The sequence below is a fragment of the Spea bombifrons genome, chromosome 1, assembly GCF_027358695.1.
Source record: "Spea bombifrons isolate aSpeBom1 chromosome 1, aSpeBom1.2.pri, whole genome shotgun sequence".
Classification (NCBI taxonomy): Eukaryota; Metazoa; Chordata; class Amphibia; order Anura; family Pelobatidae; genus Spea; species Spea bombifrons.
In genome coordinates this window covers 131,835,638-131,855,051 of record NC_071087.1, presented here as the reverse complement: position 1 = coordinate 131,855,051, position 19,414 = coordinate 131,835,638, and the positions used below count along the sequence as shown (strand labels likewise).

General features: G+C 38.4%; 1 protein-coding gene across 3 annotated transcripts in view; it reads left to right on the top strand.

Annotated features, from left to right (window-relative positions):
- The window catches only part of SNCAIP (synuclein alpha interacting protein), a 95,826-nt gene that overhangs the window by 61,585 nt on the left and 14,827 nt on the right, over positions 1-19,414 (top strand). For all 3 annotated transcript variants that reach the window (XM_053474018.1, XM_053474028.1, XM_053474023.1), the window contains 2 exons: positions 13,049-13,860; positions 16,566-16,745. In XM_053474018.1, coding sequence (XP_053329993.1) covers positions 13,049-13,860; positions 16,566-16,745 — 992 coding nt within the window. The remainder of the gene's footprint in view (positions 1-13,048; positions 13,861-16,565; positions 16,746-19,414) is intronic.

The window sequence follows — 19,414 nt, the reverse complement described above, 5'->3', positions numbered from 1 at the left end:
GAACTCCTTAAGTCCAGATGGTTTCTTACGATGTTGTTCCGATCAGAGTATATCCTGGAGTTCTGCTTTGAGGTCACTACATTGTCCCTAAATCAGATTTTTGCAAGCAAACGCCCCTCTGACCACATGACTGATTATATGACACCATCCCCAAGAATCGGGTCCCATCTTTGATGTGCCAATAAGTTATGGTGGGGTAAAGGTGATGGAAACCCCCCCACTTAAGATAGGAATGGAATTCCTATAACTAAGGATCCTTATCAGTTAGGCCATGAATCACCACAGGGGTCCTTTGGGAAGATGACACCTCTAGCCAGAACAGACACAGAGGGCATTCACAAAGAAACACATTAAATCAACCTCAGATTAACTCATTGAATGCTTAAACAAAGAAACTAACCACCTCTGCTGGGTTACCCTTCCATGCATCCACTACATTATATGAGTTAATCATGACACCTCCCCCTTTAAGATGGTGGACAGAGGAGGTCAGCACACGCTGATCTACTATGTCTGCCTAAATTCTAGTCTCCCCCTGACAAGACAAACAGTCAGCGTTCCCATAGAAGCTGACTTGTCACACCAGCCAGTAGAACAATACTGCTGTAGCATCGGACTCCATCTGAGCAACTTGCTAAACTTCCCATCTACTCTATCCGCCTGAAGAGAAGGGTTGTGATAGATTATAAAAGTGAAGTCACAACCATACAAGCATGGCTGTAACTCCTGCAAAGCACACACCATAGCTAAGCACTCTTTGCCAACCCTTGAATAAACCTCTTCCTTTGGCGATAAGTTACTCCGATGTTTCAAGGCCTCATCCATTTGTTTTTCTGCCCTGCTTAGGATAGCTAAACGCTGCCCATTCCCAAGCAAGACAGCAAACGGGTGTCCATTGTCCTGGGCATCCGGTGTGTATCCTTGGCTCTTGGCTTCACTTACACTCACAGGGCGAGGGGTTTCTTGCTGACTGGTCAATGTAGCTGTCTTTTCATCAACCCGTACTATATTATCCTCTGTAGCTGTTGCCCCAGCATCTTGCTGGTATGCCACTACAGCTACAGGGGAAATATTCTGCCCCTCACACTGCCCACTCAGTGAACACACAAAAGGGATAACAGGGTGTGAATCTTCCTCCCCCTCCTCCTTATCTCCAGACTTTAAAGCTTTAGGGGTCTTCTTAACCTCCAGCATTTTAAGAGTTAAAGGAAGCCTTTCCTCTGGAGCATTAAAGCTGAGTTTTGGCTGTTGACACACAGAAACATCACATTCCATATATCCCTTGTTTTCCCTTTGAGAAAATTGATTAACAGGAATATCCTCAGACACCCCTACATCATGCATTCTTTCTCCTGCACCCAAATCTAAGTACTCAGGTGCTGTAGGCACAGTTGGCCACACATCCCCAGTCCCCTTTAGTTTTCCAGGAATAATAGCTTCAGGGCATACAACTTCTGAAGGCACGTTGACAGAAGTATCCCCAGCATGCCCAAATCCTTTGGCTACCTGATCACCCATAGTAACACTATGCTTTTCAGTATCAGGGGGCATTGAACCAGAAGAGCCACTACAGATTCCCTGTTCCTGAAACTCTGCCCCTCCAAAGGTCAAACCATACTTTTCCCCTAGAGCTTGCTCGCTAGGTCTGGTCTCTTGGTGCACATCCCCCTTCATCTCTTCAGGAGACATGATCCTGGGTGCTGGTTCAGACAGGCATACCTCTGCCTTCTGGGCTCCCTCCCAGCTACCCACTACTCCCAAAGTTTCAGACAGTACCTTAGGTTGGACAGGGCCCTCTACCAGCCCTCCAGGTTTGCAGGTTTCCTCAACTGGTGCATACTGGCAAACAAGTCGACCCAGATCCTTGCCCAGCAAAACATTAACAGGAATATCCTCGGATATCCCCACCTCCCGCAAACCCTTGCCCACACCCCAATCAAGGTACACACGTGCCACTGGCACTGCAGGGCGCACCCCGCCAATTCCATGGATGGACATGGTCTTCCCAGGGATATGATCCTCCAATTTTACCATCTCAGGCCGCACCAGAGTGCAAGCAGCCCCCGTATCCCTGAGTCCCATAGTCACACGGTCACCTACAGTCACTCTTTGTAGGTTCTCATCTTCATTCCCCTGAACCCTGGAAACAAACAAGACAGCTGGGTGTTCCTCAACTGCTACACATTGCAAATTGTCTCCTGGTGCCTCCTTTGGTCTAGCCACAAATAAAACAGGTGCAGCTCCCCCAGCTGTACCTCCATTTCCATTTGTCTGTGGAGATGGTCTCTTAAAAGGGCAGGTGGCACTCAAGTGCCCAATCTGGTTACACCGATAACACCGGCGGGTATCCCCCTGGCCCGATGTGGCCCCTGCTCTGTTGGCTAGAAAAACTGTTGGTGATAATCTCCCGGCTGGCTTAGGAGTTGGTGGCTGGTAGGCTGCTCTTTTCCAAGTAGATGGTCCTTGTGATGCTTGTACCCGCTTGGTTGTTGGAGTACGGTTGTTGGCATAATCGTTAGCAAGATCTGCCGCCTCTGCCGTGGTCTTAGGTTTTCTGTCCAGAATCCACTCTCGGGCCTCCGGACTTCGTGTGCTCAGGAACTGCTCCAAAATCATCAGATCCTCCAGGGCCTCATATGTAGTAACTTGTAGGCCTCCAGCCCATTGCCGGAAAACAGTCCGAAGCTGTCCCGCATATTCAGTGCAACTGCCCGATGTAGCTTGCTGCATCTCTCGAAACTTTTTCCTGTAGAATTCAGGGGTGAGGTTAAAACTTTTTAACAAGGCAGATTTTATGGCCTCATAGTCCTGATCCACTTCCATTGGTAGGGAAGCAAACACATCCAGGGCTTTCCCCTTCAGACGTGGGGTTAAATACTTTCCCCACTCTTCCTTGGGCAGCTGGTACTGCCGGCACACTTTCTCAAACCCCCTCAAAAACACATCCAAGTCAGTGTCCTTTTCCAGCATTGGAAAGTGTTCCAGACGAGGTCGGTTAGCATATCCATCCCCGTTAACAATGCTTTGGGAAGACGGACTATATTGCTTTAACCGTAGAAGTTCCAGCTGATACCTCCGCTCAGCTTCTCGTTCAGCAGCTGCCCGCTCCGCAGCTCTCTCAGCAGCCTCCCTTTCTCTCTCTCTCTCTCTTTCCGCAGCCTCCCTCTCTCTCTCCTTGTACTGCAGAATCAGGTTGAACTTTAGCTGAGGATCCACACTCCCCAGATCCTTTAGTAACACTTGTAACTCAGAGTCCATTACACTCAAGGCGTTAACTTTATCAGGAAAACATCCTTGATCCACAGGCTCTTCCAAAATCACATTTGCTCCGATGGCCTGCTCTGCACAGAGTTTATCATATTCCAGGAGATCCAAAATCAGCTGCTCTTTACTTTTGCCAAAAATTTGTATATTCCTTTCTTGACAAACCAGCTCCAGAGATTCTTTTGGCTGTCGTCGATATGCCTCCATAATGCAGTATGGTAGAGAAAACAAAAAAGGAGAGGAACGAACTGTTTTGCACTGTATGTCTGTAATTAGGCACTGAGTAATGTCTTTGGGAAATTACACAAAACCCATGTAATTTCTTCTAGTACTAAAATCACCAAACCGGGCAATACAAATAGCACTAAAAAACTCTAGATATCCCACCGCTGCCGCCAAGTTTGTCACGGTCAGGACTACTTGCCAAGCCGTGACTGTGTGGAGAGCATGGGCATGAAGGGGTTAATAGCACCAGGCCTCTGGATTTACTAACTAGACCCCTTAACAAGGTATAAGTTACACCAAATTAACCCCCAAATCCTGCCTGTATCCCCCCAGGTAGTCTGCCACCACTCACGATTTTGATACCGGATTCGTGAGAAATCCGAATTAGAACATCAATCACTATATATCTATCTATATATATCAACCCACCCCGGGAAAACAACATATATATATATCCTGTAGAACTCAATAACAATACGGTAACGTGTTATCCTCTCTTAGGGTTTGTGGATATCGATACTAGAGCCCAAAGACAGACTTAGATTTTGAATATTTTAATAACAAAAAGACAAAGATTACACAGTGCCAGAATTACAAAAAACAAGACATACAAAATAAAAGTAAAACAGCAAACAGTTCTTAAAAGCAATAGGACTTAAACACAGGACCCGCACTCACGAGTTTCTCCAATAAGCAGGCCTGTGGGAACTCCTTAAGTCCAGATGGTTTCTTACGATGTTGTTCCGATCAGAGTATATCCTGGAGTTCTGCTTTGAGGTCACTACATTGTCCCTAAATCAGATTTTTGCAAGCAAACGCCCCTCTGACCACATGACTGATTATATGACACCATCCCCAAGAATCGGGTCCCATCTTTGATGTGCCAATAAGTTATGGTGGGGTAAAGGTGATGGAAACCCCCCCACTTAAGATAGGAATGGAATTCCTATAACTAAGGATCCTTATCAGTTAGGCCATGAATCACCACAGGGGTCCTTTGGGAAGATGACACCTCTAGCCAGAACAGACACAGAGGGCATTCACAAAGAAACACATTAAATCAACCTCAGATTAACTCATTGAATGCTTAAACAAAGAAACTAACCACCTCTGCTGGGTTACCCTTCCATGCATCCACTACATTATATGAGTTAATCATGACAACTTCATTTTGCTTAATCGTGTGTACCTATAGCCTATAGAATTTACCATCACAGTTATAGGGCATAGTGGGAAATGATGTCTCCCAGAATGGGGAGCCTGTAATTAGAATTGCATTTTTTTTGTATTAGAAAATGTTGAAATAGTAAAGTAATCCAGAACCAGGAATTTATGTTAAGCATCTTGGACTTTTTTTGGAGACTTAACATTTATCTGTAGTGGACCGTTACCTCTCATTATCTTGTGCATCTTTTCAGGTACTTTGTTAAGTACCAGACAATTTAGGTAACATAGTTTTACAGAATACAGAATAAGTATTTATGGCTTAAACTAAATAGAGTTCTTTAATTTCCAAACAGACGCAATGGTGTTTCCGTTTAGGTGGCTTGTCTTCTGTTTGCGCATTGAACAGTTGATATACAAGCACTTGTGCCAAGCAAAACAACCATTACATTGTAAGATATTGTTTTTGTAAGACTAAGAAATGTTGTTTTTATGACAACAATCTGTGTTGAAATTAAGTTAATAGTAGTAGTCATGAAATTAAGTATTAATGTATAGTTTAACGGGGCCACCGCAGCTAAGGTCGTTGCATTTATTACATTTTAGTATATACTCAGCAGGCGCTCTGCAGAATTAGAGGAAGTATATTATAGCTGTAGTTGAAGGGTCAGTTGAAGATACAGTTTCACGCACACAGGTATTTGGCTAATGTAGAAATGTCATGGGTTAAGCAAGCAATAGGTTTTTGCAGGAAACGTATGAATGAAAGTCCCTGGGATTTGAACACGTTATATATATATATTTGTTTTTTCTTTCACTGATGTGTTGTGTGGATTAATGATTTATTGAAAGATTTATGAACATTGTACTGAGCCGATGCTTACCAGCAGGTAACGTTAGGACTGCAGTGGCCACATCATTTTCTAAGAGTTGGCTAACAGGGAGCCATCAATCCGTTGGTGCTCAAGGTGCTTAAAAACACAATACAAATTTGGGTTACTAAAGCTTTATTTAGAGTAACTGACTTTTTTTATGTAAAACTTTTGTTTTTCAGGTTTCATGTTCATCAGAGCTTTGTTTAGGCTAGTCCAGTATTTTGTTAGTAATGTTCTTGGTACAGAATACATGTGGTCACAAACTATCCAAGCACAGATACATAGAATAATATGTCTTTATATGTTTAATTTGTCTTTTTCCTCTCCCCATAAGACATCAAAACTTGATTGTTTATTGGTACTTATTTATTATATGTATATTTTATTGTCTATCCATGCATACTTAAAGCTTCCACAACTTCTGCTCGGTAACCTAAACAATGCCTCCTGAGATTCAAAATCACTTAAGTCAGGAAGAAAACAAAACATAAGCCCAAACTTTATTTATCTTTTATACATTTTTTGAGCTTTAGCATAATCTTCAACCATATTATTGAGGTTTAACACCTACAGTTTTTAAGGTTCTCATACCTGATGCTAGATATTGTCACAAAGGTTCATAAACAGCGTCTGCCTGCGTCTTGTTTACTTTGTTCCCTGTACTGTATGTTTTGCAGAAAACACCCATTAAAGATTAGATTAAAGTCATGTTATTCGTTCAAAAATGCGATAATCTAGATTGCCCTTTCTAATTTTCTGGATATTTTCCAAAGAATAATAATGTTGCAGTTGGCTTTCTAAAGAAAATGTGCTCTCTAGAACATGAAAAAGTAGTTTTTCTTTTAAGACTAAAAGACTGGAAAGATTAGAATGTCATGAAAAAAATAGAGGATTTATAAACACTATAAGAGCAAGCGATGTATCATTTTGTAGTAAATATGCAGACAAAATCTTTACTACAAACAAACAGCCCATTATGTATCGCAAATGTTTGGACTGAGAAGGACACTAATTATTCTTATCCAAATCTGTCAGCCATGCTATTATAAGAACGTAATCCCATTGTCCAGTCATTGGAGGATCGTGCGAGGGAACGGCGCCACCTACAGTAGAAACTAACTGGTAAAATATTATCTTGTGTTAATGTTATTTAAGGTGGTGGCCACAAACCATAAATCATCCTTAAGCTAAATGAATTCTTCCCGCAGTCCTGGGACTACAGTTGTCAAGTGAGTTTGGCCAATGATGGTAGGAGTTTTAAACTTAAGATTTTTATGTCACTTGGCTTCCCTTGAAACACACTTTTAGTATAAAACCTAAAACCTTTTTTAACTGAAAGCGTGTGCCAGTCTATTGCAGAAAAGAAATATATAATAATTTTCTGGGAGACAGTAGCAGTAGTGGATAGCAACAGAGTTAGTGCTGATTCTGGTAGATTAGCCTAACTGGTGAAAAACACACAACTATATGCAGCGTTTGAAAACATTATATATAAAGTTTTATATAATGCATTTTATATAATGCTGCTTTAAAAAAGATGGTAGCCCCAAGTATGTCTAGCCCGCTGCTTTAATGTTTATTAAAATATGGGGCCCATATCATATATATATAATTCACATGACGCTAATGGAGATGGCTCTCCGGTACAAAACTTTTCATGTTGAGCATGTTTTACTGTACTGATTCCTGTTTTTGTACGAGGTTGGATCCAGTATTCTTTAGCCTACCTTGGTAGTTTTTAGTCATGTCTACACTCATCATACACTCCTCAAAAGTGGTTTGGTTTGGAGACATTTAACAGGTCCAATATGTTGAATTAAGGCCATGCACATTGGAACCCACTATATGAACTTCTAAATGTACTCCACGTGCCAGGGAAATTGAGTGTTTCCTCCAAGTGTCCTTGCCATCATGCATGATATCACCGGCAGGCTGATGCCAAAGTGAACACAGCTCATGAATCTGCACTGTATCTTCGTACTGTCAACATTACGGAACTGTATTCAAGACTAAGGACCAAGTGGGGTGGTAGTTACTATCCTAAAAGCCCTTTCAGAAACCTGAAGGAAAAAGTGTAAGCAGCTCGTACGATGCATACATATGAGTCAAAAAATCAGCATATGCTGATGTCAACGCCACCAAAAAGAGTAAGAGGTGCATTAACTAATTAAATTAGGAGCTGTGTCACTTTCCATGTGAGTCAAACATTTCAACGGCTTGGCTTCTGCTACTAACATTTGAGTTAATACCATTAACGGTATATTATGCAGTGCCAACTCTGCCCTTCTTGCAGACACTTCATGGGGTTGGTGCTTCAAAGCACATAGCGCAAACTCCCTGGTTGGAGAATCCTTTTTTAAGTTTTGAATCTATTAAATATTCTGTTTTAAATATTAAGACGGGTTCCAAACAGCAGAATGAGATGGAATGCTTTCATTTAACTGCAGTTCCAGTGTGTCACTCACTCCTAATTAAAACAATCCATTATCTGTAAACTGCCTGATGCTTTTCAGGACCCAACAAGATTAAAGGTTAAATTAACTGCAACTGTTCAACAAACATGACACCATCTGCTTCATACAGTCAGAAGACGCATTACCCCACGTAAAGAACAACAACTCCCAGCTGAAACAGGCAAAATAAGATCACAGTTTGAAAGCCACATTGTAGAGAAGATCATGTACAGAAGGTTCGTTGACTCAGCTGCCTTGGACCTCTTATACTAGGTCCTGTGTCATTGTTCTAATCAAGGAAGTAAATACATGGTAGCTCGTGAAATAGCAGCGCCTTAAGTTCATGTTCAGGTTAGAAGCCAGAACAGCAGATCTGTGGCTGCGAGATTGACAAGAAGCTGAAAGTGTAGCCGTCTCTTCCCTGCTGGCCAGACCATTGTGCAGAAAGAAGTGTTTTCATAAGGCTTAGACAGAATTCATTTCCATGCACTGCCTTTAATGGATCCTGTCAGAGAAAAACAGCTGGAAAGCATATGGTATCCATTTCCCTGTATCACTTGGAAAAAATTTCACATGTAAATAAAACCAACATAAAAGTGTAGCCCTTGAACCCGAAATCTTACACAAGACATAAATAATTCGGCACAATGCCGTCTTTGTACCGGACAGATGACTTACCATGATCTCCTTTGTCCAGAGATAAGGCTTATATATGTTATCTTTTTAGGCCCTAACATCATTTGAGTTAACTCTTTGAGAGCCACATAGGCTCACGTTATAATGCGAGGCAATGCAAAATGGCACACTACCTTGATAACCAGTTAATCCAGTAATAGCCTTAAATAATACAATAACAAGGATTATATTACACTGTAGTTTATACAGTATGTTCCATATTATTTACATAACGTGGCACTTTATTTTTAATAGAGATAACTGCTTACTCAGCATTAAGAAAATTCATCCACCGTACAAGAGACACAAAGACGTTTCCTCAGTGGTGTTTAGGTTAAATTTAGACGCAGTAATGGCAACCAGCTCTTGCATATCGGCTCTTTTCCTTGTTGCAACTGGAAAAATAAGCTTCTCAGGCGCGACGTAATTTCATTATCAAATTATTTATCAGAATAGTATTACTGTAGGTGTCCAACAACAACGTTCACTTTGCTTACAGGTACAGTATATCGTTGCTATGGCAACCTCAAAAGCATTGATCATCAGTCTGCAAAATGAATGGATATTTAAATCATTATCTTTTGCCTTTAGCCAGACCACATGTCAGTAGTCAGTATATCACCTGCATAGACTTTTTAGCAAACTACAGTTACTCTATGGCTTCCCCCCCCCCTTGGTCAATGCGGCAGAATACCGCAGTGATTTCTTATTGATCGCTCGCTCCGCTAGCCAAACACACGAAGGGCTGACGGGAGCCGCGTACAGTACAAATTTGGATTAAACCATGTCCAGCAAGAACATGTGGACACCTGATGTGTGTCACGCTTCATGCATTTAGTTATAGTTAACACGCATATATCTGAGTAAGATCAGGTGCTGACTAATTCGATTTTATGCACGGTAAAGTGTAAATCTGTAAGTAATTAGCAAAAGAAGAAATAAAGGGATGAAGTGCCTTTAAAATGGCAATAAAATAGATTCCTCAGGGCACTCTATTAAATACACTAGTAAATAAATTCTTTCCAAGTATCCCTATTTCAGAATGATAGTCCCTTTATAGTACAAAGCCTCTTTCCTTAGAATCGAAGTGTACAGTGTCGAAAAAAGCTTAAAAACGTGTTTGTAAATCCATTTGTGTAAATAAGATACGTTATTGCCTTTTGTAGTAATAATAACTGTAAAGACCCATCCCCAGCCACATCCCCTGGTATAACAGCACTCCCCTTTGTGTATTTCAGATGTTGGGCTGTATGGCAAATATAGAAGTATTGTTATATACTGCAATGCAACGTTACTCTGTAATTACCCCAGGCTACCCCACAATTAATATTAATTGTGAAATAAAGATTTTTTTTAAGAAGTTGAATGGAATGAACTAGTGTACCAAAAGAAACCTATGGTGTCTCTATTTAGTTTAATTAGCTTTTGGTTCCTGATCTTCAGTGTCAGTTCCTTACTTTGCCTGTGTGTTAGACCAACATATTATGTGTTTCTGTGACTGCATAAATGATACCAGATGAGTAACGTGTTTCTTGACAACTTAGCAGCAAATGTTTGGAAAAAAAAAACTGGCTAATCACTGGTCCCAAAGTGAAACCCCAGTTCTCCATGTGTACCAAGGAGTTGTAATGTAGACTATGTCTAGTTCGCCACAGAATCTTACTTAGGGGTGTGCGACCTGTTAATTATATAAAAGTTATTGTTTTAATTTTGTTTATGAGTGAGTCACTAAGAGGAACTTTAAAAATAGTATGGTGATGATACACGTACCTCGCTTGTGTAATACCAAATGTAAACAACTGATTGTCTTACTGCTTTATGTAGTCATTTTTGCTTCTATTATTCAGAGACTTCTTCTGAAGAAATCTTGTAGATGTATCCAACCACATATGGAATGTATACATTATATTTGATTTTATGTCGTGCCAAATAAAAATCATTCAAACTAAAAAAATGGAAGCCTAGATCATTATTGGAGCCCTTTCTGGCTACATGATGCTGGTCAGCCCAACTATTTATTAACTTTTCCTGCCAGACCCTGCTAAGCCAGGCTTTGGAAACGTCCTCCAGACAGCACGTAGGTCCAGGCAGGTAATGCCATAGTTGGTTCAGGGATGTACTACAGGCCCTCTCCTTGCCCTGGGAGCACATAAAAAGATTGTGAGGCTACATGGAGTTTAAATGTCCAGAACTTATCTGTGCCGGATTCATTGGAATCCCTGGTTGACTAAAAATTAACTTGTATGGTATGGAACTTAGAATGTGATTAGTACTTAACTTACATGTCATCTTCTTTCTATTCTTTTATAATTTCTATACAATCTCCTCTTTGTACATCTCAATATTTTATTTTTAAATATTTATAAAAAAAATTTCCAAAACCATTTTAAAAAATGTTTAGAATGGGGTTGGAAATTTTAGGAATATTTTGTTCTAGTAAGAAATATTATCTTCTTGTTTTTATTAAGGTAAAAAATATTTTTGGTGGGCAGGTTCTTGCCAAGCATGTCACATTGAGCTACTAATGACCTTTAACCGATCACAATAAATCAAAATGTTGCTTTTATTCAGGATTCCCAAGTGGAAGATTTTCCCCTGGATATTTCTTACATTCAAGGCTAAGAAATGTATGGATGTATTATAGTTGTACTTGTCCAAGTAGGCAAAGGAAGTGTATTTAAAAACATAATATTATTTGGAGCATTAATATATCTCATCCAACCACCCAGCATTGTCTGACTTTAATATTTTATGCTTCTGGTTTCTAAACTCTTGAGGGTTAGTAAGTTAATGTACTGTTGCAAAATAACATTTCAGGAACACATGGGTTTAATAAACACTTTCAAATAGTTTTTAAACTTTTTTTGTATGAAGTGCCAGTTTATTCCTAAGTGTTAGACGTTGATGAATAATACAGACATATAGTGGATGAATTATAAGCCCAAAACAGGTTTGGACCTTCATCTGCAAATGTACCGTTTCTCCAGTTGGCATGTTTACCCAGTTCACTGTGTGTATGTCTAAGCAAGCCATAAAAAGCCATATTTGACAGCATTTAAGAAGCCTCTTACCCATTTGGTTTGTACTTCAATGAAGACACTGAAGTGTCTGACCCCTTAGTTTTAAAACTCAACTTCTTGCATTCCAACCATCTTGTTTTGCACAAACAGTCCCAATTTTTCAGGCACAGTCCTATCGACCCCCCCTTTGTCCTTTTTCTAGGGCTGGTGAGATGGTTAGGGAGATCTTCTGAACTCCCTTGAACTGCCCAGGAGCAGTAAAAATTGAGCTCTCATGTAGCCTCCTTGGAAGGCAGACTCTTAAGGAAAGATAGTCCTGCATTGCCCTGCTTCCAAACTTACTTACTTGTTTTGAAATGTTGGGGAGTGATGGTGTTTTAGAGTATATCTCCTCTTCTGACATATAATTCCCTTGTTTAGCCCCTTTATGTATGTAGAATAACCATGTTAGATCTCTTTTGTCTTTCTTCCGAGCTGTACATTTTAAGATCCGGTATTTCTTTTACATACTATATGTGTGTATATTATATTTACATTATATTTACATAATTTACATTACCAGTCTAACGTAGCTGTGCCCTATACTATATAAATATTGCAACAAGTATGCTATTTATTGTGATTTTGCTGAAGGTTATGGGTACAGGGAAGAAAGCCTTCTTCTAACTAGCAGTGAAATATAGAACTTTAAGTTTCTAATATCTTAATTTGCGTTTCTACCTCATACATTTTTTACCTTCCTCAGCTGTCAAGAAAGAAAAATAGCAGGTGGTTGCAGTTTGCAAAGGGGATAAATAATGTGGAAGAGAAAGTCGTTAATGACCTATAAGTGATCATTTCCTGATTTATGAACTTTTAACCCTAAAATGAAATAATGATGCTAGTTTAGTGACATTTGTTTTCTCGATTTCTTTTCCTTCTATGATTTAAGCTCTGTAGACCCTTGAGTAGCTCTGCTATCATCCTTCATTAAGCAAAGTGAAGAAAATGCTTGGTTCAAGAAAAAGTCCTCTTGAAAGGGAAATTTTCACTTTCATTTCATTGACGGCCATTTATTTGGCCTTCTTTTGAACTGATTACAAAACCTTAACTCAGCTCAGTACAGAAAGGTGACAAATACAATTAAAAAGGTGCATCCCTGCAAATTTGTGATGTACGTTTTCCACGAGTGTCCCTATTAAATTGAAAATTAGATTACCTTGATACTGAATTCTTGCTGTGAATGGAAACCCTAGCAAGGCAAAGGGCAATTTTTCATTTTTTTTATGTTTTATTCATAGTTGTGAATGATTAATACTACGTTTTGGTTCTAACAAAAGTTACATGACTTGGAAATCTCCATAACTAATTGAGTGTTTTGTTGGCTTTGCAGTTTCCGGAGCACCGTGGAATTGTGGAGTATCAAGTCTTATTGGCAATACACAAAAGCCAACAGGGATTGCAGATGTATACAGTAAATTCAGACCCGTGAAGAGAGTTTCTCCATTAAAACATCAACCAGAAAGCCCTCAAATCAATGAAAGTGATGACCAGAAAGAGAAGAAAGATGAAAATGAAAAATATGTTGACCTTGAAAAGATCCCAGAGAGCTCCTCTGGAGACGATGTGGACTTTAAAAGTAAGAATATTGAATCAAATGGTTTGCCTGGGGAGCTTGAGCATTATGACCTAGATATGGATGAGATCTTGGATGTGCCTTATATCAAATCTAGCCAACCTATGACTCTGTTTACAAGAGTTGCATCTGAAAAACGGACTTCTAGCATCTACCCAGGAAAGGCTGGTTCTATGGGAAACTTGGAGAACCAGCCAACCAATGCCACACAGTTTTGTGTATTGTCCCCTGTTAAGAACTCTTCACAGGCTTCTGTTCTTGATCAGAGCAGGCATTCATCAGGAGGATTAGAGCTATCCCAGGCTAGCATTCAGTGTGGTTCACTCCTTGATTCTGAATACCATAATAAGGGCTTCCTAAATAGGACACTTTCTGATTCCCATGCACAGAAAAGTGAAAAAAGCACACCGAACTGCCAGCATAGAGCTTTCCATCTGCAGACAACCACTGCTGACACACAACTGGATGGGTTAAACGGTAATCTCAACTGGACATTATCTGAAGGTGAAGATATGAAGAAAATTAAGAGCATAATCAATATTGTGAAAGAAGGGCAAATATCTTTACTGGTAAGTATATTAACTAGACTTGATAGAATGATCTCATTTTATTTATCGTCTACAATATTTTTTTTGCAAATGGTTAACGGTTGACAAAGCATGCATTGGACACTACTGTTTACAAGATCACAATGTACTTCCAGAAAATAATTATATCTAATAATGGGGAAATAAGACATATTACAAAAGAAAACTATGTAGTTTGTTGAACTATTATATATATTTGTTGAACTATATATACATATATATATATTAATAACCATCATAATCTGTTAGTTCTTAAAGTTATTTGCAAGTTGTCTGTAGCTTAGTCTGAATGCTACTTGTCATTGGCTCACCGTGGGAACACTGCGCTGTCTGTTGTCTGATGATTAGTATTCAGAAGGTTTTTTTCCAGCTTTTTGTACGAACCATTCACCGTCAGATGCTTGAAATTTCTGTCGACCCATGCTAAGCATTATGCTTGCTGGAGCTCTGTTGATTAGATGCCATGAATATGGGTTACCAAAGAAACAATCAACATCTTTTATAACATGGCACACATCGGGATGCAAGCTTAGCTCACTGATCACAAAACAGCGTCAGCACAGATGTCCGAACTAGCTTCTAGTCTCAGCGTATGTATGTATATATTACTGTCTGACGATAATGTCCACAATCATCTAAAGTATGTTAAAAACAAAATTATGTTTCTCTTGATGGAGAAAGTTAATCACAGATTGTTTAATGTTTTTCAGGGCAGATTTTTCATTATTTTCCTAGCATGACAGCTATTACAAGAGCTGGGAACAATTGGAAAGTCAGCAGGAAATTCATTACTGCAATTAATCTCAATTTAGGCATGACTGTTCATACAAACAGCAGATCTAAACGTACTGCCTGTTTTGTTACTGGATGGAGTTTTAATAAACGTCCAATAACATGATTAAGAACTTGCATTAACCACAGTAATATGACCCAAGTATTCAGGAAGCTGTTAGGATGATATATTTTATCATACAACAAGAATGGGAAATGCACTGCTTTTTTGTTACATATGTTCCTATAGCAGTGAAAATATTTTTTTTGTTTTTTTTTTCTCTATACGTGACAGGCTGTGGAGAGAATTGCATTCGAATGTTTAACGCGATTACTTAAAAAATACTAAGAATGGATCTAAGACGCATTACTGCTTTTCTATGCTCGAGGGATTTATTAGAACAGTTACTAGAATAGAATTTCCAGTCTAGAACAACAAAGTAATGTGGAACAGCAATTCTTATACATTATGATGTCTTATAAGTTCTGTAGATCATTATTAAGAGCCATGATCTCTGTTTATTGAGCAGATCCCGGTGAAAGTGGAAAAAAATGCTCCTGCATGAGTTACTGCAGAAATGTTGCGTTTTCACATACTTTTAGGGTAACTTTTGCCAAAGCAAAGAAGCGTGGATAAGGAAGGGGGCAACTTCTAGTCACAATCCATGTGACATTTCTTGGAAGATCACATATGTTGTGACATCAATGACTGCGGAAACATCGTTGTTTCCACTGGGTGAATTTTCACCATTTATGGGGGTCAATGGCCTTATTTAGCTTACTTTTTAGATACTAAAGACTGATCGGAAAGTGTTATTCTGCAAGACAAGGCGTCGGAACGAGCTTCAGGTTTTTCTGTCTTAACCCAAGTAATAAAATGAATAATTGTGCAATAATAATAATAATTCATTTGAAATAATAGTGCCCATGGCATGTTTCACAAAAAGTACAGACATTTAACATAAAGCCAGAAGGCACAGTTTAAGAATACATATTTCTAGAAAAATATCCGAGCATTGAGGGATAGTCAAATAGATCTTTGTTGGTGCATTAAAAGGAGAAAGTCTATGGAATGGAATGCCATTATGTTGATAATAATTTAAGAGCTATGCCATCAAAAATATTTTTTTCTCTCTCCGTGTGCATTTTATTTCCCACAAGGTGATTTTCAAAAGCATAAATCAATTGTATATGTTTGCCAGCTTTTTTAGGGAGCTGCAGTAAAATAGCTGTAAAGAAATATTTTACATTTAGCTTTACATTATTCTTGAATAACCCCATTGGTGTTTTTTCTCCAGAAAACAGTTACAAGAAGTTAAAGAAAACATAGCTTAGCATTATGAGATCAATACTCATACTCAATACTGTACCGCAATTATGGCAGGGGTGAACGCTGAATAATAAAACCATTTCCCTGGGCACTGGGTTTAGGGGTACATTTTGTCAGCTGTGTTATTGAATTGGAAATCATGTCTAGAATAACATGGTGTACCTCATTAACTTGCAAAAAATGGACGTGGAAATGCTCTTGTTTATATGTGGTTGGAGGGGAATGTTTTTTAGAATATCTAAATATCTGCATTACTAAAGATAAGACAAAAGTGCAACTTGCATGTTTTTTAGCTTTATTTCCCCTTTTATAAAAATCCATTGATGAAATGACATTAAACATAGAATGAAGTCATCAGGGTTCCGGGCCAAACATGAAGGAGACTGACTTATATGGTAAACCTGACGTTATTCACTAAAGTCTATCCAATGCTAAACTGCCTTCCCTTGAATATGATGTAGTTTATATATTCCCTTATGTCCACCACAGCTCATACAAAAATGTCCAACAACTTCCAAATGTCTATGAACATTAAACGTGTTTTGCTTGTTTCTTTAACTGACAATTTTTTTCTCCTTTCCCCCAGCCTCATATCGCCGTAGATAATTTAGATCAAATCCATGATGAATGCGGGAACAATCTTTTGCACCTCGCAGCAGCCTATGGACATGCTGAATGCTTGCAGCATCTGACGTCCTTGATGGGGGAAGACTGTTTAAGTGAGAGGAACGAAGAGAAGCTGACACCGGCTGGTTTAGCAATAAAGGTAATAATCCAGTTTACGGGGGTCATTAACTCTTAACAGTCTAAGCATTTGAATATGATGCAGTTTATATATTCCCTTATACACACCCTAGCTAAGACAAAAACGTCCAACAACTTCCAAATGTCTGCAACATAAGTGCTTGCCGTCTTCCTTGTATAAAAGAAAATGTGCTTCACAAGGATGGTTGTGTAGCATTATTTTGCACAAAGAACAGTAGACAATACAGATATACTGACTCAAAAAAGGAAAAGCCGTTCAGAGGAAATCCAGATACCAAAGTACCGCAAAAGTGGGACAGGGGACAGCTCAGCGAGACTCTGCTTCTCTAAAAATTATGGCACCAAATAATTACAAATAATTAGGGGGGGAGCAGAAATGTATGATTATTATATAAAAACAAAGTTCTACTTAAAAGTGTAGAATGTAAGGTAAATACTGTAAGCCCCAAAAATATTAGTTCAAACATTTAACATATTTCAATTTTCTCAGTACCATTATGTAACTTATTATGCATGTTTTTTATGATGCTTATTTTTAAATGTTTGTGACATTCTTGCATTACCTGCTATTTAAATGTTTTATATAATTAATATAGGGCCCATTGTTATGCTCTTGTAGCTCTTGAAATCAAATACTTATTAATTTAGTCAATTAAAAAATATATATATTTATATACCTACTGTAAGTGTTGGCATTCTGTTTTCCAAATTACTTAAGTTATTGGAGTCTGGCCACTTCCCATTAAAAGACATATAAACCGAAGCACTTATGAAAACCTAACACCATCCAACATAACAAAACATAACTCTGGTAAGCTGGTAAGTTCTCAGTTCTGTTGATGGCCTTGTACATTTTCTCCATTGGTGAAAATACCAGCACCAAACCTAAAGCTGTACCTGTTTTAGCCATACTATAGTCTGTTTCACTTCCGTGTCAAGAATAAGTTAGGTTTTGTCCAACACGTTCATCACTTCAATGTCAAGAATATGTTTTTTCCAACATGTGATCACCATACCTGGGATTTGTCCATAAGTCACCTTTTAACCAAATATGGGTCAAAGAATTTGGAGTTGGCTCCTTTATATTCTATTTGAATTTAATAATATCCAAGCATCCAAGCAGGTGGTTTGCTTGATGATATATCCTAAATAAAATATCTTTACATATTGACATGCTATGGTTTTCACAAGGGTAGTTAAACCATTTAGCACTACCATTCAATCTTTTGATGGATTATAAAAAGGTTAAAAATATTAGTTAATATTATTAAAAGAGTTTAATGGTCGACCTCTTTTTAACATTCCCAGCTGACCACCTGCGTTCGTCACTAGGCATTGGACAAATGCAGTTACAAGAAGCACCCGGGAACATGGTTTAGCAATGTTCACAATATTCGCTCCTTTTAAGATGGCCTCTAGATGAGAAAGTCTTACTCAGAGCATGCGTGAATTGAATGTTTCTGTTCTATCAAGTCTGCTGCTAGTCCTTTATAGACTTTATAGTATTTTTTAACTGTACCCGGTCACTAAAATAATAATCATAAGATTTGTGCGCCAAGAAATCCCCTGTAGTTTTAAGTAAAGGTTCCAAAATACTACTTTATTACATGAACAAAGGCATTTTGATTAAAAATGGCGCTTGAAAGCAAATTTTATAGAGTAGTGTCTGCTTTAGTAGCTTGATTCATAATCCCCAGTGAATTTACACTGACTTTTCAATGCGTTTGCCATCAGAAACGGTTGCTGTTGACTTTTTTTTTTTTACCCTTTTGGACATTTTCCAAAGTGGAGTCTGTCTGGTTCAGCAGAGATTACGATATATTTGGAAAAAGAGGAACAAGGGAATTCTGCAAGACACCTTATAGTCATAAATAATATGTAATCATTTGGAAAAATATAAAATATATGGTTAGAGGTACATGCAGACAGCGCAATAAACATTTTATACTTAGTACTAGCATTCATGACCTTTTCCCCGTATTCACAAATTATTACCGTTGGTTTATTATGGATTGTGGAAACATTATCATGACAAATGAATCATTTAAAAACAGCTTCCAGGGAGGGGTGCTGCATTCAATTACAAAAATACACATTTAAAGCTGCTGTTCCACTCATAATCCCCAGGGTGCTGCATTCAATTACAAAGAATACACATTTAAAGGTGCTGTTCCACTCACTAGACTGAATATGCCTCTTTTGTATAAAAATATAGCAATAAAATGCTACCGTTCTAACGCCTTAATGTCAAAATAATTATTTGATAAATACAAATTGGGTCATTTCTGCCTCGTCTGAAAAGGTTTTTTTTGTACATCTTTTTGTATTATATTTTTACAGCAAAATAATGGGGCAAACATTGAAGGAATAGTAAAAAAACAGAAACTGACATATTTGCTTAAAGTTCCTATGACCTTTATGTTAATTCATTGACACAGTTTTTTTTTGTTTTCAACTACCGTAAAACATAGACATGAATATATGCACTACCGTTCAAAAATGTGGGGTCACTTATCTGTTTTCATAGAAAAACAAGGAAATTCCTAGCTGCAAAAGGGTTTTCTAATGATAAATTGGAGTGATGGGAGTGCCTCTGCACGCATATGAGTATATTCCCTTAAAAATCAGCCCTTTCCAGCTACAACAGTCATTTACAACATTAACAACGTC